Here is a 24,768-nt window from a genome sequence, read left to right on the forward strand (position 1 = left end):
TTTTTAACTGATGAAGATGAATTTGGAGAGTGTGTTTTAAGTGTGCCACTTACGGGCTTCCTGCTGAACTCCTGCCTATTAGAATAGCTCACAGCAAAATTAAGTCTGGGGTCCTGAATTTAGTACCTGTGCAATTTCTGCCTTTGTCTTTGACCCAGTGACCCTCCATGCTCAGCCAGTCATCTTGCAAAGGTGAGCTGATGGATACGGGGGAAGCAAGGCCAGGATAGTAGCCAGGCACCACTTCATCCTCACTCCTGGACAAGAATTCAGATCAGGCTGGGTGCAGTGGTTCATGCCTGTAATCCCAGCACATGGGGAAGCCAAGGAGGGCAGATCACCTGAGGTCAGGATTTCGAGACCAGCCTGGCCAACATGGTGAAACCCTGTCTCTACTAAAAATACAAACGTTAGCCAGGCGTGGTGGTGGGTGCCTGTAATCCCAGCTACTAGCGGGGCTGGGGCAGGAGAACCGCTCGAACCCAGGAAGCAGAGGTTGCAGTGAGCCAAGATCGCGGCACTGCACTCCAGCCTAGGTGACAGAGTGAGACTCCATCTCAAAAAAAAAAAGTTCAGATCATATGCCCTGTAAGGGAGGGTGGGCGGAAAGGATCCATGGTGTCATCTTTGTGCATTCAATTGGTAAGTGGAAAATATTGACTAGTGGGGGACTATTACATAAGAAGAAAAATACGAAGATTAATTAGTAGAAATAAAAGTAGCAACATCCGCATTTTTCAAAAAATGTAAACCAGTCACAGAGACCTCATGTAGAGAAAGAATAAAACACAGGAAAGAAGCCAGGAGAACTGTGGAATATTATGTCATATGGTCACAAAAGTGAAGTGTACCAAGAATACAGGGGATCGAATGGAGCCAAGAGTCCAACTGAGGCTGGATTGGGCATTCTTAAACCATGGTTGCCCTGCAGTGGGGCCCTTCTCCTCATGGTGATAGCATCATAATGAGACACACCACAGTGATCGGTAGCAGAGCTGCTGGTGGTCTAATTGGCTCCATCTAGGAGAAGGTCTGAGAAAAATCTGGAGTTTCAGCAGCTAACAAATAAAATGAGGCCTGAAAGAGAAGAACTTGATAGATTTACTAAAAATGTAACACTCTGGAGTACTTCTGCATACAGAGCTTCTCTGACTGACTTGGAGATTGGTACAGATAATAAGCCATCTGGGGGCATGTCCTTACTGTCCCACCCATTCCTCCTGATGGCATTACTGTCTGAATACAACCTGAACCTGGAAAAAGAGGAGGCCCATTCTCCTAGTAAGCTGTATATTGGTTCGGAATAAAAACAATTATCCTTGCCTGCTGCTTCGATTAACCTCCCTACCCAGAAGATTAGTTCAGACAAGAAAGCCGGGTGTCAACAACTTGACCACAAACAGGTGTAAGCTCGTCTCCATGGAAACCATAGTAACACAACTCAACTTTCCACACTGAGATAAGTCCTTTGGGCTGGAACAGTGACCAGCACAAATACTAACAACATGGACTGATTATATGAGTGTGAGCTCACACTATTGTTGCTTTTATTGGCTATTTCTCTTCTCTGGTTTTCAGGTCTATGAAACTATTGGACACAGTAGTCCCACCTTGCTAGCTGAAGTGTTTCTGCCTATTCCTGAGACTACTGTTGTCACTGGAAGGGCTCCTATTGAAGAAGTGGAGTTTAGCAGTAATCAGCATGTGACACTGGACCACGAGGGAGTTGGAAGTGGTATGGAAAGCTAGTATCTTCAATGGCTCACTGTTTCATTGTCAGATTTGAATGTGTATATATCTATTTCACTTCCCAGACAACCAGAGAATTGTAAAATTGATATCAAAAATTCACATTCAAACAAATAATGCTATGCAACTTTTGGCCAAGTTACTTTTTATATACTGTTGGTGACAATGTAAGTGCATATAACTATGCAACTACTAAGTAGTTTGGCAGTGTGAGTTAAGAACCTTGAAAATGACCTTTGGTGCCTTACTTTTATTTCTAGGAATCTTTCCTAAGAAAATAATTTGAAATGAGGACAAAGATTTGCGCATAAAAATGAACATCACAGTGTTGTTCATAAGCTCAAAAAGTTTGAAATAAATAATTTTATTAGGGAGATTTTTATTAATATTCTCTCATCTCCTTCTATAATTCCGATTGGATATATGATGGATCTTCTCACTCCTTCTTCCATGTTTCTTAACCTTTCTTTATTACATTTGATGTCTTTTTCTTTCACTGCTACGATCTATGTAATTTCTTTAAATTTGTCCTGCAAGCCATGAATTCACTTTTTGGCTGTCTCTTATTATTGGAACTAATCCTTTCTGTTTTTCCTTCCAATTACTGTATATTTCAACTCTGGAAATTATGTTTAGTTATTTCCCAATCAGTGTTGTCAGTTCTGACAGCTTTTTTTCCTTTCCTCAGACTCTCAATCATTTCTTTTTATACATTCATTCATTCATTCAAATATTTTAAAATATTCTTAAATATTAGATATCTGATCATTCCAATACCTATCTACTTACTGGTCTGATTTTGTTGCCTCTTGTTTTTGGTGGCTTGCTTCCTCATGTATCTGTTGATTTTTTTTTATTGTGACTTATATCTAGAACTTTATTTGCATTATTTATTTGAGGCCAAATCCAATCCTCAGGTCTAGAGACTTAGGTTTTAGTTCCAGCTCTGATATTGGCAAGCTGTGAGACTCTGGTAGTCATGTAACCTCTTTGCATATCATTTTCCTCATTTATAAAATGGATCTATTAATAACTCCTTTAATGTCTTATAAGGTTATTTTGAAGATCAAGATAGGATATTCAATACGAAGGAAAGATCTAGAGTTACTTCATTTAGTGCTTGAAAATCTTCTCCTTTAGTTGATTAAATAACTGCCCAGAGTGTTTTTACCATTAAATTTCAGTTAGAGGCCAAATCAATGAGACTTTACTGTAGCTACAATAGCTTAGTAATAATTAACATGTGTTGTGCGATCACTATTTGCCAGGCATTGTGTAAGTGCTTTGCAAATATTAACTTATTTAACTCCTGTTCCTCACTTCTATCTTAGGGTGCTTGCACTTGTTCCTTCTGCCAGTAATGCTCTTTCCCAAAATAATACACCGCTACCTCTATTTCCTCATTTTCTTCAGCCATTTATTCAAAAGTCACCTTCATTGAGGCTTTCCTGGCCACCCCATCTAAAAGTTTATCCCCTCTCCACCCTCCAAAGCACAAATTTTCTATATACCTTCCCTAATTTGTTTCTCCTTAGCACTTGCATACTAGTCTCTAACATACTAAGTATTTCTCTTAGTATACTAACACACTTACATACAGTCTCTAACATACTAAGCATTTCTCTTAGTATTGCTTCTCTCCCTGACTCATATATACACTCCATGAGAACAGAAGTTCTTTTCTTTCTCAGTTTTTAGAACAGGGATTCTTATCAGTTTTGCTTCTTTACCGCTATCTTCAGTGCCTGCAATAGTGCCTGGCATGAAGTAGAAGCTCAAATAAGTATTTTGAATGACTAAGTAAATAAATGTCTTTGAAATAACTCTGCAAAGAAGGTGCTATTTAGTATCCCTGATTTATACATTGAAAACTAAGGCTCAGAGAAGTTAACTAACCTGTCCAAGGTCACAAAGCTGTGAAGCAGGTGGAGCCACTCGAGAGTGCGTCATGAGAACGTCTACTCTCTGCCATCAGAGACAGAGCTGAGTAGCTGTCAGCATCATCACCTGAAGAAATTCAGTGACACCAGCTTGAATCACGTGCTCCATCTTCATCACCCCCACCCACTCCATGTTCCATTTGTCTACTATCTGCTTTCTTGCCAGGACTAGGCTCAGTCCCTCTTTCTAAACAGCATCCTGTTTAATCTGGTGTTTCCCTAGGAGTGCCCTTCTCATTTGAAGCTGATGGCAGTAACCAGTTGATTCTGATGACCTCAGGGAAAGTGTCTCATAGTGTGGCGTGGGCCATCGGAGAAAACGGGATACCTTTAATTCCTCCACTGTCACAGCAGAACATCGGATTTCGGAGGTAATACATGGTGAGAGTAAATTGATGAGCAATGTCAGTGTCAGCATTAAAGATAATGAAGGGGAAAGAAAGCTTGCAATATCATATTCTTTCCTTTATTGTCAGGTGCCAGTATTTTTAAGAGTTTTTTTTTTTTTTTTTTTTTTTACCCTTTACTTTTTTTTTTTTTTTAAATTTATTTATTATTATTATACTTTAAGTTGTAGGGTACATGTGCATAACGTGCAGGTTTGTTACATATGTATACTTGTGCCATGTTGGTGTGCTGCACCCATCAACTCGTCATTTACATCAGGTATAACTCCCAATGCAATCCCTCCCCCCTCCCCCCTCCCCATGATAGGCCCCGGTGTGTGATGTTCCCCTTCCTGAGTCCAAGTGATTTTTAAGAGTTTTTTATTCTTAAGGTAAAAACAAAAAAAATTTATAACAACCTCTAGTCCAAAAAAATTAAAATATTAATAACCTAACAAATATTAAGTGTTTATCAGTATTAGATACAGTGAAAAGAATTTAATCTTCACAGTAACTCTAGGATGTACTCTTTCCCCTATTTTACAGATGGGGGAGGTGCACAGCATCACAGAATTGTATACACTTGGCCCTTAGTAAAGGTTTGTTGCTAATGATGATTGGTGTAGGAACTGCTATTTACATGAAAGTACCCATTCTCCAGTCTCCTCCCTTGATTGCTAGATCCTTGAGTCTCTACTCAGAACAGAAGAAAGGCACTCTGGGCCTCAACCTAGGCCAGCCCCTCCCTGTGTTTGATGCTTGTCCCTGAAGCCTGGATTGTATTCGCCCGTGGCCTGGGTCTTCCTCTGTCAGAGCCTCTCTCTGTCATTCCACAGTAAATGTGTCTACAGTCAATCATTTCACCATTCCAGGCCTCAGTTGCCTCACCTCTAAAATAAAAGGATTCATTGTAATCATCAAGAAGACACTTTCCACGTCACAGGCTGTGATGTTCAACTTGTGGAAAAACAGAATGGGGCTCGTTTGGTTCCCCTGATGCCCCCTGCATCCCCATAATGACCACCCATGTCCATGGGATAAAAACCACAAGGAGATGCTGCTCTGTGCTAAGTCAGAAGCCACTTTCAGTGGAGGCTTGACTATGCCTTTGAATGTAAGAAGTCTGCATTTATTTCACTTGTGTTTAGTGCTAGAAAAATCTCCTGGGGAGTAAAGCTTCAAATCCTCAGGATAGCAGGTAAAACACAATGTGATTAACAAGATATGCAGGACTATTAATAAAGCCCTAGCTTAACCTTGCTGACTGTGGCTTCCTTTGATTTTCGTGTGTCCAAAGCTGGTGCTTAAGTTGGTTGTTTAACAGTTGGTTTTAGGCTGGGCATGGTGGCTCACGCCTATAATCCCAGTACTTTGGGAGGCCGAGGCAGGCAGATCACTTGAGGTCAGGAGTCTGAGACCAGCTTGGCCAACATGGCAAAGCCTCATCTCTACTGAAACAACAACAACAAAAAAAACTAGCTGGGCATGATCGCGCATGCCTGCAATCCCAGCTACTTGGGTGACTGAGGCATGAGAATCACTTGAACCTAGGAAGTGGAGGTTGCAGTGAGCTGAAATTGCACCACTGCACTCTAGCCTAGCCGACAGAGCAAGACTGTCTCAAAAAAAGAGTTGGTTTTGTTTCTTTTTCTTTTGGTTTGTCCTCAGCTATAGTGGGCCTCAGTGGCCTGGGATGTGAGGGTTTGTGGTTTTCTAGCACCAGATACAGAGGCTCCTCTTTACTTGCCAGAATCCAGGGACTGAGGGGCACTTTTATGCACTGGACAGAGTGTAGGAATTAGTCATAGTTGCACTCCTTCCATTCTTATTTATTTATTGTCCTTATTGTATGTTTAATAGCCATCATCAAGTAAAGAAAAATGACAAAATTCTTCCTTATGATAACATTTTCTCTCATGGAGGATAATAGCTTCCCTAAGTGATGCTATCTCTAGAATTTGAGGTCCTGATGCAAACTGTTTTGTGATCAAGTCAGTCTCATGGAATCAACTATTCTTTTCAGTGCTTTGAAGAGAGCAGATGCCATCTCATCTATTGGCACATCAGGACTGACGGATATGAAAAAGTTGGCCAAGTGGGCAGCAGAGTCCAAGCTCGACCCAAATGACCCCAACAATGCCCCTTTGATGCAGCTAATCTCGGTATGTAGCAGGAGGAACACATGCCATTTTTTGGCTTGGCCTTTTACACAATTTTCCTTTACGCTGTCTTCTCCTATGCAATACTGTTTAAGAACATGGGTGCTGGGTTGAATGCCAAGTTTGAATTCCAGCTCTGCTTCTTGCCTGGCTACGGGACCAAGGCAAGCATTCGGTGCTTCTAAGCCCTGTGCTGCTGTCATAGTGTGGTCATGAGGAAATGAACAGCTGCATATAAACACTTAAGTTGGCCAGGGACGGTGGCTCATGCCTGTAATTCCAGCACTTTGGGAGGCCAAGGCAGGAGGATCACTTGAGCCCAAGAGTTCGAAACCAGACTGAGCAACATGGCGAAACCCTATCTCTGCAAAAAATGTAAAAATGTGCTTGGCATGGTGGCACACACCTACAGTCCCAGCTACTAAGGAGGCTGAGGTGGGAGGATCAATTGAGTCCACAAGGTTGAGGCTTCAGTAAGCTACGATCTTGCCACTGCACTCCAGTCTGGGCAATACAGTGAGACTCCCATCTCAAAAACAAACAAACAAACAAAACCCCTTTATCTGAGCACACAATTCGTGAGCAGTAAATATTGTTGTTGTCACTCCTACCTCTAACCTCTGTAAAACTCCTAAAGGTTTTATTTTCCCTTCTACAGAGAGGAAGCTGAGTTCAGAAACTCAGCGTTATTTGCTCAAGGTCACATGGCTAATAAGTTGATCTGATTTCAGGACACTTGGTTTCTTCATCATAACTTAAAGCATTGATGGGGCATATTAAGAAAAATTTGTTTTGTTTTCTTGTTGTTGATTAATTAGGTTACCATTTAGGTTTCACTTAAGTATTTACCAGATAAATTGCTCATATCTACCATAATATTCAAAATTGTCTTCAGTGAATTTATGAATAAATTGGAACATTAGTTTATTTTTCTTGGTATCATATATAATTGGTTTTATTGGCAACTTCATTATTCACACAAAACCATAATAAACAAGTAGGTAATCCAAAAGGTAGCCCTAGCAACACATCCTTATGGCTATCCATATGCATTTATCAATAGGATAATTGTAGCCAGTATGAACATTTTCATTTTGGTTCTAGTTTTTCCAAGTCCCGTAACAAACCTTGGTTTATTCTGACTTTTATCTTTATGAACTCTCCTTCAACATGATACACCTTAGTGTGCCTAATAGAAATATTAGGAAGATTGGGTCATTATTACCTAAAATGTAGTCTATTCCATGTAAAGTTTTCAAATCACATTTCAATAGACACATCACTTTCATTATTTTCTTTTTAACTATATGTTTTCCCATCAAAGAACAAAACAGAGATTGCCTTCTTGACTGGTCTCTTATTATGAACCAGGATTTTCACAGCAGAACTGCCTTTCCCATGCAAGGCCCCAGCACATCTTGGGGCACTGGCTTTCCCTCTGCTCAGGAGGTTACAGCCAGCAAAGCACCAAGCAGAGAGGCGGGCAGCACCTGGGTGAGGTGCAGTCCCCATCTGCTCAGCTTCTCAGAGGTGTTGGACCTGGCCATCTTGAAACAATGCACAGGGGCCTTGGAGGCTGTCTGGCCTGGATCCATCTCTGGCTCACTTTTCTCAATGACCAAGGCTGTGAGGTGCTCTTCAGAGACAGGAAAGCATGGCTGTGGAGCCAAGTAAAGCTGACCATCTGCCTCTGAGGCCTTTATCTGCATATGTGCATGACATTAAAAAGTCATATATTTGATTTTATATACAATATGTATATGAGTAATCTTATTTCTAGTAGGCACCTAGTAATACACTGCAGTCTGGCACAAATCTCTTCTTTTTCAGTCTGTATATTTGCATAATAACACTACTAGGGAAGCATGAACACCAAAAATGAAACCTAATTTTTATTGTTTGGAAAAATGATTTGTGGTATTGTTCACAGCTACTAAATGAATATAATAGCGTGTGACTCATTATTACTATATTTTAAAGTATTTTTTCTTTCAAGTCTTTTAATCGAAAACTTTTAAATGTTCCTTGACACTCAGTGCCAAGTTTCTTTGGATGAGATCTGACTGTCATCTGGAGTTTTGCATTTTCCATTTTTTATAGGTTGCTACCAGTGGTGAATCCTATGTCCCTGATTTCTTTAGACTGGAGCAGCTGCAACAGGAATTTAACTTTGTTTCAGATCAAGAATTAAATAGATCCAAACGATTTAGGCTTCTTCGTCTTAGAAGCCAAGAGGTGCCAGAATTCCGAAATTATAAGCAAGTTCCAGTCTATGACCGAGAAATTATGGAAAAGGTATTCCAGGTAAGAAATTGCCATAGAGGGGTTAATAAAATAATAAAGTACCTGCTGTGCTGTTAGGTATACTACTGTATACGTATTTTGTTTTTGTTATGTTGTCACTAGCAATAGCGGTTTCTCTTTTATTGCACTTTTATACATAACCTTTCTATGCTTTTTCTTGAATTCACCATTTAAATAATCTCTCTGCCTCAATATAATGATATATAAACTAATCAGTAACCAGGATTCTGAGTCAACTGAACTGCGTACAATTAGAATTGTAGGGTTGAAAAATATCTTAGGGTTTAATATGGCTAATAATATTTGAATGCCTTAGGAATTCAATTCCATTTTAATGCAGTATTTACTAAGTGTCGTGTACTCAGCACACTGGTAAAGCACTGCAGGGAAAACTAGAGGGATAGGATCTGAACAGCCATGGGGTGGGTGGGGCAGGAAGGAGGTAAAGGAACAGGGCTGGACATCCATCCTGGTCAAGCGCAGCAGGAGGAACAAAGACTCAGAGGAGGGCAGATCACATCTCCCGGCGTGGGGCGGAGGAGCCTTTGAGGAATTGCAGGTAACAGGCCCGTGCAGGTGCGGCAGGCCAGTGAAACCAGACACATGCACTTTTTTTTTTTTTCCTGCTTTTCATGAACTGTAGACACACGCACTTTTATTAATACTTAACAAGGTAAATGGAGAGCCATCAGGAATTAGTACCACGAAGATTTTTCATGCCAAAACTATTCTTGAATAATACGGTTGGTTATTTGGTTCTTCTCTGTATTAGTCTGGACTTTGATCACAGGAGATAAAAGCCGATTTTGAACTACCTTAGGTACGAATGGAAGTTTACTGGATGATGAAATCTCAAAATAGCATTAAATATCTAAACACGTGTGAATGGCATGAGTGCATCTGTGCCTGGCCTGCTGCCAGGAACCTTCTCCATCCTCTCTCAGCTTCTCTGAGGTGTTGGCATCATTTGCAGACAGGTTTTCTCTACTTGGCCACATGGTCACCAACATGATACAAGTTCACATCTAGTATCTTCAGCCAGCAGAGATGTGTCCTCCGAGCCTGAGTTAGGTACCACGACCAGGCATTCCACTGTGACCAGAGAGTGGGATTGGAGGAGAACATAGCAGTTCCCAGGGCACACACATAATTTTATTGACAGAAAAGGGGAGAAGCCTGAGCAGACAAAGCCAAATGTATGCATCACTCTCCTCCAAGCAGATGACCTGACTCAGCTACAGCCAGATGTTATATGATTATGGTAATATTTTAACTGAAACTTTACTTAAAATAGAAAAGGCAAAACTTAAGCAGGGGCTTCGCCTAAGTTGCTTGGAAGAGCTTCTCTGTGGCGTCTATTTCTTCCTGACTTAACATTTTAACTTGTAACTACTGTACAGAATTCTCTTCTACTAGTAAGGCATTTCAGCTACCTGTCTCAGAATCCTGGTTACTACATCAAAGACCAATTCTGAAACAAAAGTTAGAAAGAAGGTGGAAGAAATATTCAGAACCACAATTTATTTATTTATTTATTTATTTTTATTATACTTTAAGTTCTAGGGTACACATGCACAATGTGCAGGTTTGTTACATATGTATACATGTGCCATGTTCTGAACCACAATTTATAACTTAAATCATATGTGATAAATAATTCCCTGATCTTAAAAAAAGCACCAGAGAGTGCTTTAAAATCATTGCCTCTTTTTAATTTTAGGACTATGAGAAACGGTTACGAGACAGAAGCGTAATTGAAACCAAGGAACACATAGACACCCATAGGGCCATAGTAGCCAAGTACCTCCAGCAGGTAAGAAAAATCATATAAAACTGTCTTCATAGGGAGAAAAGAGCCAGGATCCTAAGGTGGAAAGTCCTCTACTCATAAATATCTGTGTGAGCTTACGCAAGCCACTTAGCTGGCATAAATTTCCTCATAAATACAAATATACAATTGATTGACAACTATCATCACCTTTCAAATATATGAAACCACTAGGTTATGTTCTGGTTTATTATCAGCGGTTATCTTTTAATGGGGCATAATTACAAGGGATTCAATTTCTAAGTCATCTTTTTTCCAATATTTGAATGTTGCATTGCGTTACAACGATTACCTTCGTAATCAGAAAAAAACAAAAGTTTTTAAACCATATACTAACTGCCCTTATGCACTAGAAAACTAAAAATTAAAGCTGAAACATCCTTTCATTTGTCCTTTTTCCTTCGTTTCCTTCTTTCCTTCCTTCCTTCAATAACCTTAACTTGCCACAAATGCCACAGTGACTACAGTGCATTTTCCCTATCCAGTGTGTCTACCCTGTGGCTCATGTATTATTTAAAAAAAAAAAAAAAAAAAAAAAACATATAAAAAAACCTATTTAAGAGGTTATTTATTTATTTTTATTTTTATATATTTGAGACAGGGGGCTGGCTGGCTCTGTTGCCCAAGCTGAAGTGCAGTCAGTAGTGTGATCTCAGCTCACTCTAACCTCCACCTCCTGGGCTCAAGCCATCCTCCCACCTCAGCCTCTCGAGTAGCCAGGACTACAGGTGCACACTACCATATCTGGCTAATTTTTATATTTTTTGTAGAGATGGGGTTTCACCATGTGCCCCAGGCTAGTCTCGAGCTCCTGAGCTCAAGCAATCCACTCGCCTCGGCCTTTCAAAGTGCTGGGATTACAGGCGTGAGCCACCGTGCCCAGCCAGAGGTCCTCTGGAATTAGGAAGTGAATCATTCTGAATAAGCGAATAACTTAAGAATCAGTTCTTAAGTATGTGTGTTTTGAGACTGGCCCTATTTTTTGTAATGGTTAATTCATTAATTCAGCAAAAGTTTGCCATCTTATATGCCAGGAACTTTACCAGGAACTCCAATATTGCAATAAGCAAAACAGGAAAACACCTGACTTTAGGGAGCTTACAGTCTAGTACAGAAAGCTAGAGGGTTTACAGCAAGAGGAGACCAGCATTGCAGAGGAAAGTAACAGTTGGGCTGGAGGGTCGGGGGGACACTGAGATGACATTAGGGTAAAAACTTGGAGTGTGGAGAGTGAACTATGAAGTTTAAATAATAAGAACATTTTAAATAAGCTGATTTCTTTCCCCAGGTTAGAGAATCAGTGATAAATCGTTTCTTAATTGCAAAACAGTATTTTCTTCTTGCTGATATGATAGTAGAAGAAGAAGTTCCCAATATCAGGTAAAAATAATCAAAGCCACTATTATCATTTCTTATAAAAATTATTTGTACTCTTATTGTATGAAAGGTATCATATAAGATTTTTAAAAATCATTGTATGGTATGCATTTGGGCCAGGAATAATGTGTTAAACCTGGTTAAACCTGGTTAATACCTGATGATGACATTAGTTGAGGAATTTCTATTAGAACAAATCTTCCTAGGGCCTCTCCCATCACATTCCAATAAAGCCCATCTCACCTCCCCTACTTCCAAATCAACTTCATTAGCCTTTCCCATTTCCTCATTCTCATTGAACTAAACCTGACAGCATTTCCCTCCTGCAAGTACTTCTCCTGTCTTCCTAGTCTCCCAGTGCCAGACATTCCCTTTCTCTCCTGTCACATGGCAGTAGAGGTGGCTGAAACCCCACCCACAAGCTTCTGGGGTACACGAGGAAACCTGGTTCCAGCACCACAGCTGATGGGCAGAGAGCTGGTGCATGTGCTTGGTGAGAGGGCAGAACATCAGGGAAGATCTAATATTCACATAGATATTGGGAATTGACTGTATTTGCTTGATTGACTCATTAGTTTGGATAACTGTCATACGGCTTCAACTAGGGGTGTGGATACAGAAAAGATGAAAGATAATTTCCCATACTGGTGGTCTTGTGCAGGCCACATGACCTTTTCTGTGATTAAGTCTCTTGGTCTCCTAAAAAGGTTTTTTCTATGCACATACTTTCTCTCCACCATCAAGTTGGGAAGGAGACAAAAAAAAAAATGTGCTATCCATAGCAGCCCCTTTCCACATATAGAAAGGAGGCTACACCCACATAAATCCATGCAAAACCTCTCTCTCTATTCCAGGCCCACAGTCCAGTCACTGAATGTTTTCAAAGTCATGAAAAGTACACTTAGAATAGATGATGATTTTTCATATTGTTTTTTTTTTCTTTTCCTTTTTTCTGCTTTACTTTCTGCATTAAGTTCTGAAGGCTCAGGGTATGTTCTTTCTTCTTTTAATTTCAGTTCCTTCTTGGCTTTAAGATGTTTCTGTATTTGATGGTCCTGGCTGACATGGTGCTCCCATGCTGACTGCTATGGAGACATCAAAGTCTCAGGGAGGACTTACCTCCAGGGGAGGGAGGAAGCATTGACAGTGGAAGTGTTGTCATGTTAGGACCTCTAACAAAGTTCTGTCTCTGAGGCCCCCTAGTTTGGGTTAGGTAAGTGTCCTGGCAGAGTGATTAAAAACATGAGCTGTGTAGTCACAGTGACCTGAGTTTGAACCCTGCTCTCCCTCCTACTACTAAGGAACCTTCAGCAAATCATAACACCTCTCGTAGCCTCTAATTTCTTCATCTGAAATATGGGGTAAATATCATCTGTGTAAACATTAGAAATGTTATATGTAAGGCACCCAGCACTCTTCTCAATACATAGGAGGTGCTTATAAATGGTAGCTATTCTGTGCAAAACCTTGGAGAACAAACAGGAACAACAGCTCCTGGAATCCTGGAACTTCCTTGGGATTCCTTATAGGAGCTGTCAGCAGTGCCTAGACAGGAGCTGCAGAGACCTCAGCCTCAGCTGGCATGTGCCTCTTGCAAAAAGGGGCTCCAGTCAAGAGGTCACTTAGCCAGCTCTGATTCTCAGGAAGGAAGCAGAGAACCATGTGCATTGTAGCCTGTGGCCAGCTCTGCAGAGCTGGCTTTGTTCTTTGTTTCACACAGCCATGAACATCAGCTTCCAGATACAAAGTCACATCTTTGTTTCTGTTTAGTTTCTGGGTCAGAATTTATTTGGTCCATGAACCTTTCTCCTATGATTCACTGACTCTGTTGCTTTCATCTTCCAGGAAGTGTTTCTTGCATATCATCTCCGTGAAAGGTAGAGACATGAGAGAATGAGCCTCTTGCTTCTCCCCTACCCGCTTCCTCCTCCCTATACCTCCTCCTCTTCCTCCACCTTAATCACTGGCCTCAACCCAATAGTTACCATTTTAGGACATCTACTAAACACTAGACCAGTGTCAGGGTGCTTTGCACACACTTTCTTCTTCAATCCCTTCAACAACCTAAAGAAGTAGGTATCATTATCCACATTTTACAGATGATGAAACAGAGACTTAAAGAGGTGAAATAATTTGCCCAAGGGCAAAGAGTGGAGCCAGGATTCACACCCAGTTCTAACTCCAGAGAGAAAGAGATAACCCAGCAACTGCCTAAGCAGCCGTACACACCCACTGCCATGTGAAGAGAGCAGACTAATAGGAGATCAAGGGGTTTGAAAGAGAGAGTAACCCTTCTAGCCAGTGTAGCTGAGTCTCTGGGGGAGGTGAAGACACTGGCCCCAAGGGATGGGTAAAACTGCAACCAACTAGGCAGACAAGGAAGATGCAGGGAGGCATTCCCTCTGCAGGACTGGCCCAAGCAAATGTGAAGGGTGGGAGACCATAGGCATGTTTGAGGAACTGGTGGATGAGCAAGGTAGAGATTAGGCAGGAAACATAGGGGCCAGAGCATGGCTTTTTTTCCTTGGATAAGCAGCAGCTAGAGTAAGTTTTAACAATCCATGCAGTAGGATCTCTCCCATTTGGGAGAATTTCTAGACTATTTCCACCCACCTTCAAAGGACAAAGAGTTTTTCAGGGGCCTGTGCAGGACCGTGGGGCAGAGTTCAGGAAGTTGTCTCATAATTTTGCAGACCTTTCTTTTTCTTAGAGTCCTGATCCTGTTCTGTAATCATTAGCATTTTGGGCCTAAGCCTTTTCAAGCTGGCAGAACAAAAGCGACCATTGCGGCCAAGGAGAAAAGGTCGGAAGAAGGTGACAGCCCAAAACCTGTCTGATGGAGACATAAAGCTGCTGGTGAACATTGTCCGAGCTTACGATATTCCAGTGAGGAAGCCGGCAGTGAGGTGAGAGCCCTCCCAACAGCCCGAGATGCAGTATGCAGCATCCCAGCCAAGTCAATCACTCCTTTACAGCACACTCACTCTCATTCTTAACATGGTTATTGTTCAGCAGGGGGCTGAGGGTCATTGCAAAGCCAAGGCCCTACTGTTTGCAAGTAATAGAGTTGATTCCGTCAATTCAGGCTACAGGGGGGATTTATTAGGAACATCTCGAATAACTCAGGACAAGGACAAGAGGTATAGCTGAACTACATGGTAGACTACAGGGATAAGATAGTTCTCCTGAGGCCCCATGGCCTCTCACTTGCCTCACTCTGAGTTTGCTTCATTTTTCTCCATGTGATGGAAGTGGCCCATGCAGCCACAGTACCACCAACTAAGCGTCATTTTCTCCAGAGAAATCTGAAGGTGCTAACTTGGTCAGGTGTTGATCCATGGTCTAATCGCCGATAACCAGAGAGACAGGGTCAGAAGCACCAGCCTCAAAGACAGGAACAGATCTCAGAGAAGTGGGTATGAGCTGGGGAGAGTCACAGAAGGTGTCTATCCAAGGCTCTGAAACATGTGTGCTGTGAACATAAAAATGTGGCTTCCCTTTCATCTGTTCTGAGTAATGTGTTATGACTACTAGAATTCACTACACCAGGGACAACAAGGAGCCTTCAGCCATTGGGAAGATGAGTCTGAGGAAACAGAGGAGGAAGGACCAAAAATTAAAACTACTTTTTTTTGTAGAGATAGGGTCCTGCTATGTTGCCCAGGCTGGTCTGGAACTCCTGGCCTCAAGCGATCCTCCTGCCTCAGCCTCCCAAAGTGCTGGGATTACTGGTGTGAGCCAATGCACCTGGCCTGAAACTTCTTTTTGGTGGTGCCCTTACCAGTGTAATGGGAGAAAAGTAGCACTTAACATGTATTCACCATGTTTCAAGCACCATGGTAGGCAGGTTCACATGTAATATTTCATTTCGAGGCCAGGTGCGGTGGCTCATGCCTGTAATCCCAGCACTTTGGGAGGCCAAGGTGGGCGGATCACAAGATCAGGAGATCAAGACCATCCTGGTGAACACAGGGAAACCCCGTCTCTACTAAAAATACAAAAAAATTAGCCGGGCGTGTTGGTGAGCGCTTGTAGTCCCAGCTACTGGGGAGGCTGAGGCAGGAGAATGGCATGAACCTGGGGGGCAGAGCTTGTGGTGAGCAGAAACTGCGCCACTGCACTCCAGCCTGGGCGACAGAGTGAGACTCTGTCTCACAAAAAAAAAAAAAAAAAAGATTCCGTTTAACTGTTCCTGCTATTACTATCTCCATTTCACAAAAGGGGAAATGGAAGTAGAGTATAAGTGACTTGGCTAAGGTCATTCAGCCCTACCTGTTTCCTTGGAGGAAAACTGTTCCAGCCCTTGCCGTCTTTTCTCCCTAGGTTCTTACCGTTTAATTTAGTTCTGTCTCTCTCCTTCCTCTCACCCCATTATTTTGCCTTACATTTTTTATTTTGAAACAGGGTCTCACTCTGTTGCCCAGGCTGAGTACAGTGGTGCTATCACAGCTCACTGCAGCCTCGACCTCCTGGGCTCAAGGGATCCTCCCATCTCAGTTTCCCAAGTAGTTGGGACTACAGGTGTGCCCCACCATGCCAGGCTAATTTTTTATTTTTTGTAGAGACAGGGTGTCCCAATTTTGCCCAGGCTGGTCTTGGACTCCTGGCCTCAAGTGATCCTCCTGCCTCTACCTCCCAAAGTGCTGGGACTATAGGCATGAGCCACTGCCGCCCGGCCCCTACATATTTGTGTGTGTGTGTGTGTGTGTCTTTTTTTTTTTTTAAGTCTTTAACCTATTAGAAAGCATCTACCATCATCAACTATTCCTAATGCTTTGTTACTTGTAAATGCCCATATAAGCTCTTGAATCTGCTGTGGCATTGCTTTCCTGAGCTCACAGCCTACCCTTTCACACTGATTGCCTCAAAGCTCAACTGGGGTGAAAAACTATTTTTTAAAGAACATAGAGGTGCTTCTTGTAGTTTTCACCTCCATAGACTATTTTTAAGTGTTAAATCACTTCATTCAACTAAATTAAGGGAGCACAGTTGATCCTACATGCTACACATTCAATGCAGATGGATCGAGACAGCTCAGACATCAACTGTTCCATTAAACCTGCCCAAGTCTTCACCCTTTACCTTTGCATTCATCCACATAGGGTTTGTTTTCTTTTTTTTTTTTTTTTTTGCCTCCCTCACTGTTCTCATACAGCCTCTGACCATCCCTCTAGTCTAATACTTATCTCACTTTACTGAGATGATTTGTTTATGTGTCTGCCTTCCAGTCTAATCTGCACTGAAGTGTTATCTTCTTCATCTTAAAAGCCCAAAGTCTAACATGGGGCCTAAAATATAGGTAATAAAAAAATGGGTTTGGGTTTTTTTTTATTTTACTTCTTAGAGCCAGGGTCTTCCTATGTCACCCAGGCTGGAGTGCAGTGGTGCAATCATAACTTACTGCAGACTTGGGACTCCTGGGCTCAAGAGATCCTCCTGCCTCAACCTCCCAAGTAGCTAAGACTACAGGTACACACCACCAAACCCAGCTAATTTATTGTTTTTTTAGAGATGGGGTTTCATTCTGTTGATCAGGCTGGTCTTGAACTGCCGGGCTTAAGCGGTTCTCCCACTTTGGCCTCCCAAAGTGCTGGGAATACAGGCATGAACCATTGCATCCAGCCACAAATGTTTGTTTAATAAAGTAACTGATGGTTTTCCAAAGAGAAAAGAGCTTTTCTATGGTAGCTGTTGTGTTAAATGTTCCACTTACATTTGTCTGAAACTTTAGCTGTGAAAGGTGATAGTCTATAGAAAGAGACTATTTGTATTTTGCCCAGTAATGAATGTGAAATACTTGGCAAACCATAAGGTTCAATACAAATATGCAAGTATGTTGTTACGGTGATGGGGGAGGTATCCAGAAGAGGCTCTCTGGATTTGACCTTCATTTGTTCCTTAGAACAGCAGTTGAGAAGGGAGAAGGTAAGACTCGCTGATCCTAACTCAAGCTAGGAATCCCTGTACCTCCCTTTCCTGATGAGGCTTGGCAGGCCCCAAGAGATTCCTTGCCTGACATGTGTAGCTTGGGGTTATTGGAGGGTACAGGTACAAAAAACATACAGTGGGGAGAACCTGGACTGGATGGAGATGGCGCAGGCTGGTCAGGAAGCTCAGATCTCCTACCTGTGAGGGATCGAGGCTCTCATCTATGGAGGGAAAGGCAGGTTCCCCTACTCGGGCGCCCCCTAGAGGGGAGGAGAAAGGAGACATTTTCCTTTGTTCTTAGCACATAGGCCTGGGAATGGAAGTTGGGGAAGGCTCTAGCAATCTCTAGGTGACTCGGTGGGGACTAAAGCCTTCTGCAATGTCAACAAGCTTAAGGGAGAATGTTTGTCACCACAGCCACCAGGGCCATACATCTTTGGAAAAAAGCATCTTCTCAAGCTGGGCATGGTGGCTCACACCTGTTATATCAGCCAAGACAGGAGGATCACTTGAACGCAGGAGTTCAAGACCACCCTGAGCAACATACTGAGACCTCTGGTCCCTACAAAAAATTTTAAAAATTAGCTGGGCATGGTGGAGTGTGTTTGTAGTCTCAGCCACTCAGGAGGCTGAAGTGGGAAAATTGCTTGAGCCTGGGAGGTTGAGGCTGGAGTGAGCCATAATCATGCCACTGTACTCCAGCCTGGGCAACAGAGCAAGGCCCTATCTCAAAAAATTTAAAAAATAAAAATAAAAATAAGGCTGGGTGCAGTAACTCATGCCTGTGACTCCAGCACTTTGGGAGGCCAAGGTGGGCAGATTGCTTGAGCTCAGGAGTTTGAGACCAGCCTTAGCAATATGGCAAAACCACATATTTACTAAAAATACAAAAATTGGCCAGGTGTGGTGACTCACACCTGTAGTCCCAGCTACTTGGGAGGCTGAGGTGGGAGGATCACTTGAGCTTGGGAGACAGAGGTTGCAGTGAGGTGAGATTGCACTAGCCAAGATCATGCCACTGCACTTCAGCTTGGGTGACAGAGCGAGACCCTGTCTCAATAAATAAATAATCATCTTCTCAATATATAATTAGACTTCCCCCATCATTAATTTCCTTCAAACATTTTCCCTCCTAGCAAATTCCAGCAGCCGTCAAAGTCTTCAAGGATGTTCAGTGAAAAGCGTGCTGCTTCCCCAAGCACACATAGCCCAACCCACAATGCTGACTACCCCCTCGGCCAGGTGAGAGATGCTGGACTTCAGCTTTCCATCTTGTCCCTTACGTTTTTAAGAAATGCCTGTAAACTTCATGGATAGTCTGCTTTCTGCTTCATTTTCTTTGGAAACATACTATTTAGTAAATATACTATATTTTTGCTAACAAAAAAATAATTTGACTAACCACTGGGAACTCAGAATTTGCTTTTGATTTTAAGGTTTTAGTACGTCCCTTTGTAGAAGTCTCTTTTCAACGAACAGTTTGCCATACAACTACAGCTGAAGGACCAAACCCCAGCTGGAATGAAGAACTAGAACTTCCATTTAAGTAAGCATATTTTCCTCTTTAAAGAACTATAGGACATTTTGAAGAAATGTGAAGAAAGCAGGCTCATGAGAAATAGCTAAGGTGAAGGGTTTTGTAGCTAGTGAGCAGCAACAAGATCCAGGTGTCCTGACACCAAGTCCCATGCTTTTCCTCTTGTACCACAGCTGACTCCCTTCAAGAATAAAAATGGAAAAATGTTCAACTTTTAAAACCCCAGGTTCATTGTTGGGACATCCTACACTCCTCTAGGCTCTGGCTTCTTAAAGTCCAAAGTTTTTCATTCCCTTGACCCCAATGACTTCCATTGCTTTCCTTTTTGCCTCTGTCCCCTCAAGTAAATCTGAAACTCCTTAGTTCCCATAAATCATACTTTCTTCCTCACCAGAAATAAATAGGCATTTCAGAAGTTTGGTCAAAGGATTTTAGGTATTTAAATGGTTATTATTATTTCAGTACTTGAAGCAAGCTTGGAGATTATCTAGTCCAACCTCTACCTTTATGGAGAAGAAACTAAAACCCAAAAAGGGAAGGTGACTTACTTAAAGCCACACAGTAAATTAGAGACAGAGCAAGGATTAGAACTACTTAAGTCAGTCCGAGCATGGTGGCTCATGCCTGTAATCCCAGCAGTTTGGGAGGCCAAGGCAGGCAGATCACTTGAGGCCAGGGCACATGCCTGTAATCCCAGCTACTTGGAGGCTGAGGCAGGAGAATGACTTGAACCCGGGAGGTGGAAGTTGCAGTGAGCCAAGATCACACCACTGCACTCCAGCCTTAGTGAGATAGCAAGACTCTGTCTCAAATAAATAAATAAATAAGAACTAGTTAAGTCAGAAGCTGTGCATAACAGCTACAACTATTATGCACAGAACAAGCAAAAAGAACAAGAAAACATAAAGGCAAATGTTCAACAAAATACACCTAGTACCCCAGTCACCAGCCCTGCCATGCAGAGGCATGGTTGCTCCAGGCTTAGCTAGACTCAGATTGGGTTATGTTACAGGAGACCTCACCCTTGTATTGCTTTACTTATATACAGAAAAAGTGAGTGTGAGGCAGGGACCATGCAACTAACCAGCCAGTAGGAAGTTTATCACTGGAGAGTGGTCTTGCTGGAGAAGCACCCCTCTGGGGCCCAGTTGCTTAGAAAGTCCATATACTAGCTCCAGTGTCAGCTGGAAACCTTGTAGCCTGTCCACTGAGCCAGCTCAGTCCTGGCAAGCTGCCTCCTTGAAAAGCTTACCACAAGGGTGTGGGGGAATATGAGACTCACCAGGACAAGCCAGCAGAGGGTTTGTCTCTGCACAGTCTCTAATCTAATGCTCTGTCCATTTGAATGTAGGTATTATAGTATCCCTGTACAAGAGAAATCCTAGAAATGAAGGCAGTGCTTTTAATTCTAACGTCTATGCTCATATTTGGGTATTTTTCAAATGCTGACATTTGAATGCTCATAATTTCTATGTTGCCTATTTTCACAGTCCCTGGTCATGTGCTGTCTTGCAGGGCTCCTAATGGAGATTATAGCACAGCCAGTCTGCAGTCAGTGAAAGACATTGTGTTCATTAACATTTTTGATGAAGTACTGCATGATGTCTTAGAGGTATGTTCTCAGTTTTAAGAAAGACACTTGTATTCATTTTCATATCATCTACCCACTACGTAAGTTCCAATCACATTGTTACCAGAAAGGGGTCCCGATCTAGACCCCAAGAGAGGGTTCTTGGATCTCACACAAGGAAGAATTCAGAGCAAGTCCACAGTGCAAAGCAAAAGCAAGTTTATTAGGAAAGTAAAGTGGTGAAAGAATAGCTACTCCATAGACAGAACAGGGTGGTCTCGAAAGTAAGAGGAAGAATGCATTCACCCTGGGTGAACCCTTGTTTAGATATAGGATTAAAAAAAAAAGATCACGGGAAGATGTGCTCTGCTACAAGAGTTTATGATAAAGTATTAATTTTCTAAATTACTGTATTTTGCAAGAATCTATATTATTATATTTAAAGCAAAATTAGGAATGCTTCTGTTCTCAAGATATCAGGATATCAGGACACTCCTAAGTCTGGGCCTGTTTAGTAAATGTTATCAGTCTGTTCCCTTAACTGTAAACATCTAGAGGCCAGGAATGCCTAACTTTCTGGGAAAGCCCAGCAAGTACCAGCCTCATGTTTCCTAGCCCTTACTCAAGATGGAGTCGCTTTGGTTCAAACACCTCTGATAACATTTTCCATCTTTCTTGTGTTTGAAATATTTGAAACTTGACATGTATAAATGAGGAAAGGGAAGAGGGAGAAGGAGGTAGTTCTTTTATTTTCACTTGAGTGTCTGCTCTGTGCCAGGAATTGTACTAGGTGCTTTACACACATTGTCTGATTTTATTCTAAATAATCCTATAGATTGTTAAATCTCTAGTTTATTGATGAGAAAACTGAGGTTCAGAGAGGTCAAATGACTTTCCTAGGGCCACAAAGCCATTACGTATCTATACCAGAATTTGATTAGGTCTGTCTAATGTAAGTTCACATGCTTTCAGCTAAAATCTTGCTGCTTTCCTGCTGCCAGATTAATTAAATGCGTTCCTAGAGTTCTTAAGCAACTATTACTTCCCACCCTTCCTTTAGGATGACCGTGAAAGAGGAAGTGGAATCCATACCCGTATTGAGAGACACTGGCTGGGATGTGTGAAAATTCCATTTAGCACAATATATTTCCAAGCAAGGGTGAGTATCTAAAGTCAGAGGTCCACGACAGCACGGAATTTCTCTATCCATTTTTCCTATTAAAACGTTCTTTGTGGCTTGGTACGGTGGCTCAGGCCTGTAATCCCAGCACTTTGGGAGGCCAAGGAGGGCAGATCACCTGAGGTCAGGAGTTGGAGATGAGCCTGGCCAACATGGTGAAACCCCATCTCTACTAAAGATACAAAAAATTAGCTGGGCATGGTGGCGTGCACCTGTAATCCCAGCTACTCGGGAGGCTGAGGCAGGAGAATAGCGTGAACCAGGGAGGCAGAGGTTGCAGAGAGCCGAGATCGCGCCATTGCACTCCAGCCTGGGCAAGAGGGCAAGACTCCATGTCGAAAAGAAAAAAAAGAAAAAACTTCCTTTGTGTGGTACATCCTCAACACTGGAAGAATATACATGCAAAGCCCATAGAAGGCTCAAAAGAAACAAACCTCTAAAACCATTGATATTCTGTCACATTTGCATCAAGTATCTATGTTCCTTAGAATTAGTAGTTAATGTATGACTTTTCAAATCTGAGAATTTTTAAATATTAAATAAAAGTAAAGAATAAGGTAGAATAAAGTGGAAACTTGTCAAAACAACAAAGGTGGAATGGATAGATGCCTGAAAGTAACTTGAAGAAAACAATCAGGTCAGTTGAAAGCCCATTCAATCAAGTGCTTTCCATTAATATTTCTACAAGTACTCACTATTTAAAACATGAAAAGTGCAGAGACATGCTTAACAAAGACACCCTTCTGCAGAGTTAATGGTTTTGATTAAGGGGATCCATTGAGTTGACAACTCTTGAATGACTTAGTAGCTCTAATCTAGGACAGTTAACGATTCTGAAATCGCTTTAACATACCAGTATTAAGTCCATGGCAACAGGAGGCTTTGAATCACCGTGATGTCCACACAGGGTAAATGCTGTCTGGACCACAAACTCTCCATTAAGACCAAGACCAATGGCGTGAACCCGGGAGGCGGAGCTTGCAGTGAGCTGAGATCGCGCCACTGCACTCCAGCCTGGGCAACAGAGCGAGACTCCGTCTAAAAAAAAAAAAGACCAAGACCAAAACTCAAGTCTGAGAGGCTTGAATTGGTTTGTATTCCAAGGATCAATTGGAAATGCAATCTTCCCTAAGCAAAAGGGACTGGCTACAGGTTATGCAGTGACATGTTTGTCAAAAGAATTTACACTTCCTTCTCTGAATAGATTTTAAACAGAAAAAAGAAAAATTCAAAAGCACATTATTTTGCAAATCACACTGCCTGTGATAGTTGTTTGGCATTGCTAAATTTCACATTTGGGAAGGTATTCAAAAAGAATTACTCTAAACTCCTTGACAAGTGAATTTCCTTCACTATATTCTGGTAATATCTGTGCTCTGTGTAGGTGTCTCTAAAACTCACTACCTTCTGAGGCAGTTTGTTCTCTTCCCAATAGCTCTGTCATAAAGGTTTTCTTTGAACTGTGCCATAATCTATATACTTCCCTGTAATTCCTATTCTTAGGTCCTGGCTCAGTTCTCTGGAGCCACACATAACAAGTAGAAACCTGATTCAACAATAATAATATTAATAACAATATTTATTGGGTGCATATTATATGTTATTGCTAGGTAGTTTATACATCACCTCAATTAAACCTCACATTTTATAAATGAAGAAACAGAAGCCTACAGAGGTTAAGGAACTTGCTCAAATCACAAAGTTTACAATAGAGGTGAGATTCAACTTGTACTGGCTTTCTATATACTATCATTGCTTATCCCTGGGAAATGAGGTTGGTAAAAGCAGAGAAAACTATTGAACTTTTTGATTTCTATGTTTCAGTACATTTTGGAGAATGACTTTATTACTTCTGTCATTTAAAAAGTTTGTCTGACTCCAAAGCGCGTGTTCTTAAGTGTACCTACATTTGGTAATGTCTAAAGACGTTTTTGGCTGTCACAACTAGTAAGAGTTGGTACTGCTACTGGCATCTAGTGTGCAGAGGCTAGGGATGCTGCTGAACATCCTACAATGCACAGGACAGCCCTCCATAGCACACAATGATCTGGCCAAATATCTGCAGTGCCTGTATTAGGGTTCTCTAAAGGAACAGGACTAATAGGATAGATATATATATGAAAGGGAGTTTATTAGGAGAATTGACTCACACAATCACAAGGTGAAGTCCCACAATAAGCCATCTGCAAGCTAAGGAGCAAGGAAGCCAGTCCGAGTCCCAAAACCTCAAAAGTAGGGAAGCTGACAGTGCAGCCTTCAGTCTGTAGCTGAAGGCCCTAGAGCCCCTGGCAAACTACTGGTGTAAGTCCAAGAGTCCAAAAACTGAAGAACATGGAGTCTGTTTGAGGGCAGGAAGCATCCAGCATGGAAGAAAGATGAAGGGGGGAAGGCTTAGCCAGTCTAATCCTTCCACGTTCTTCTGCCTACACTTCTCCTAGCCATGCTGGCAGCTGATTAGATGGTGCTGATTGAGGGTGGGTCTGCCTCTCCCAGTCCACTGACTCAAATGTTAATCTCCTTTGGCAGCACACCCAGGAACAATACTTTATATCCTTCAGTCCAATCAAGTTGACACTTAACCACCACAGTGCCCAAGCTGAGAAGCCCTGTCTTAAATCCTTATACTTCAAATCTTCAAAAATGGCACACATTCCCTCCTGTGTAATCTATTTTACAGAATAAACAAGCTCGGTTATTTCAGCTGTACCTTCCATGCCATAGTTTTTTTTGTTTTTGAGACAGAGTCTGGTTCTGTCGTCCAGGATGGAGTGCAGTAGCGCCATCTCAGCTCATTGCAACCTCTGCCTACC

At 41.9% G+C, this 24,768-nt stretch overlaps 1 protein-coding gene across 2 annotated transcripts in view; it reads left to right on the plus strand.

Moving 5' to 3' along the window:
- Window positions 1-24,768, plus strand: part of CC2D2A (coiled-coil and C2 domain containing 2A) — a 134,655-nt gene that overhangs the window by 82,456 nt on the left and 27,431 nt on the right. For both annotated transcript variants that reach the window (XM_015138071.3, XM_078003169.1), the window contains 11 exons: window positions 1,579-1,735; window positions 3,913-4,060; window positions 6,099-6,237; window positions 8,335-8,538; window positions 10,259-10,351; window positions 11,655-11,746; window positions 14,482-14,649; window positions 18,808-18,913; window positions 19,108-19,217; window positions 20,724-20,820; window positions 21,839-21,937. In XM_015138071.3, coding sequence (XP_014993557.2) covers window positions 1,579-1,735; window positions 3,913-4,060; window positions 6,099-6,237; window positions 8,335-8,538; window positions 10,259-10,351; window positions 11,655-11,746; window positions 14,482-14,649; window positions 18,808-18,913; window positions 19,108-19,217; window positions 20,724-20,820; window positions 21,839-21,937 — 1,413 coding nt within the window. The remainder of the gene's footprint in view (window positions 1-1,578; window positions 1,736-3,912; window positions 4,061-6,098; window positions 6,238-8,334; window positions 8,539-10,258; window positions 10,352-11,654; window positions 11,747-14,481; window positions 14,650-18,807; window positions 18,914-19,107; window positions 19,218-20,723; window positions 20,821-21,838; window positions 21,938-24,768) is intronic.

This window comes from Macaca mulatta, chromosome 5 (assembly GCF_049350105.2).
Source record: "Macaca mulatta isolate MMU2019108-1 chromosome 5, T2T-MMU8v2.0, whole genome shotgun sequence".
Taxonomy (NCBI): domain Eukaryota; kingdom Metazoa; phylum Chordata; class Mammalia; order Primates; family Cercopithecidae; genus Macaca; species Macaca mulatta.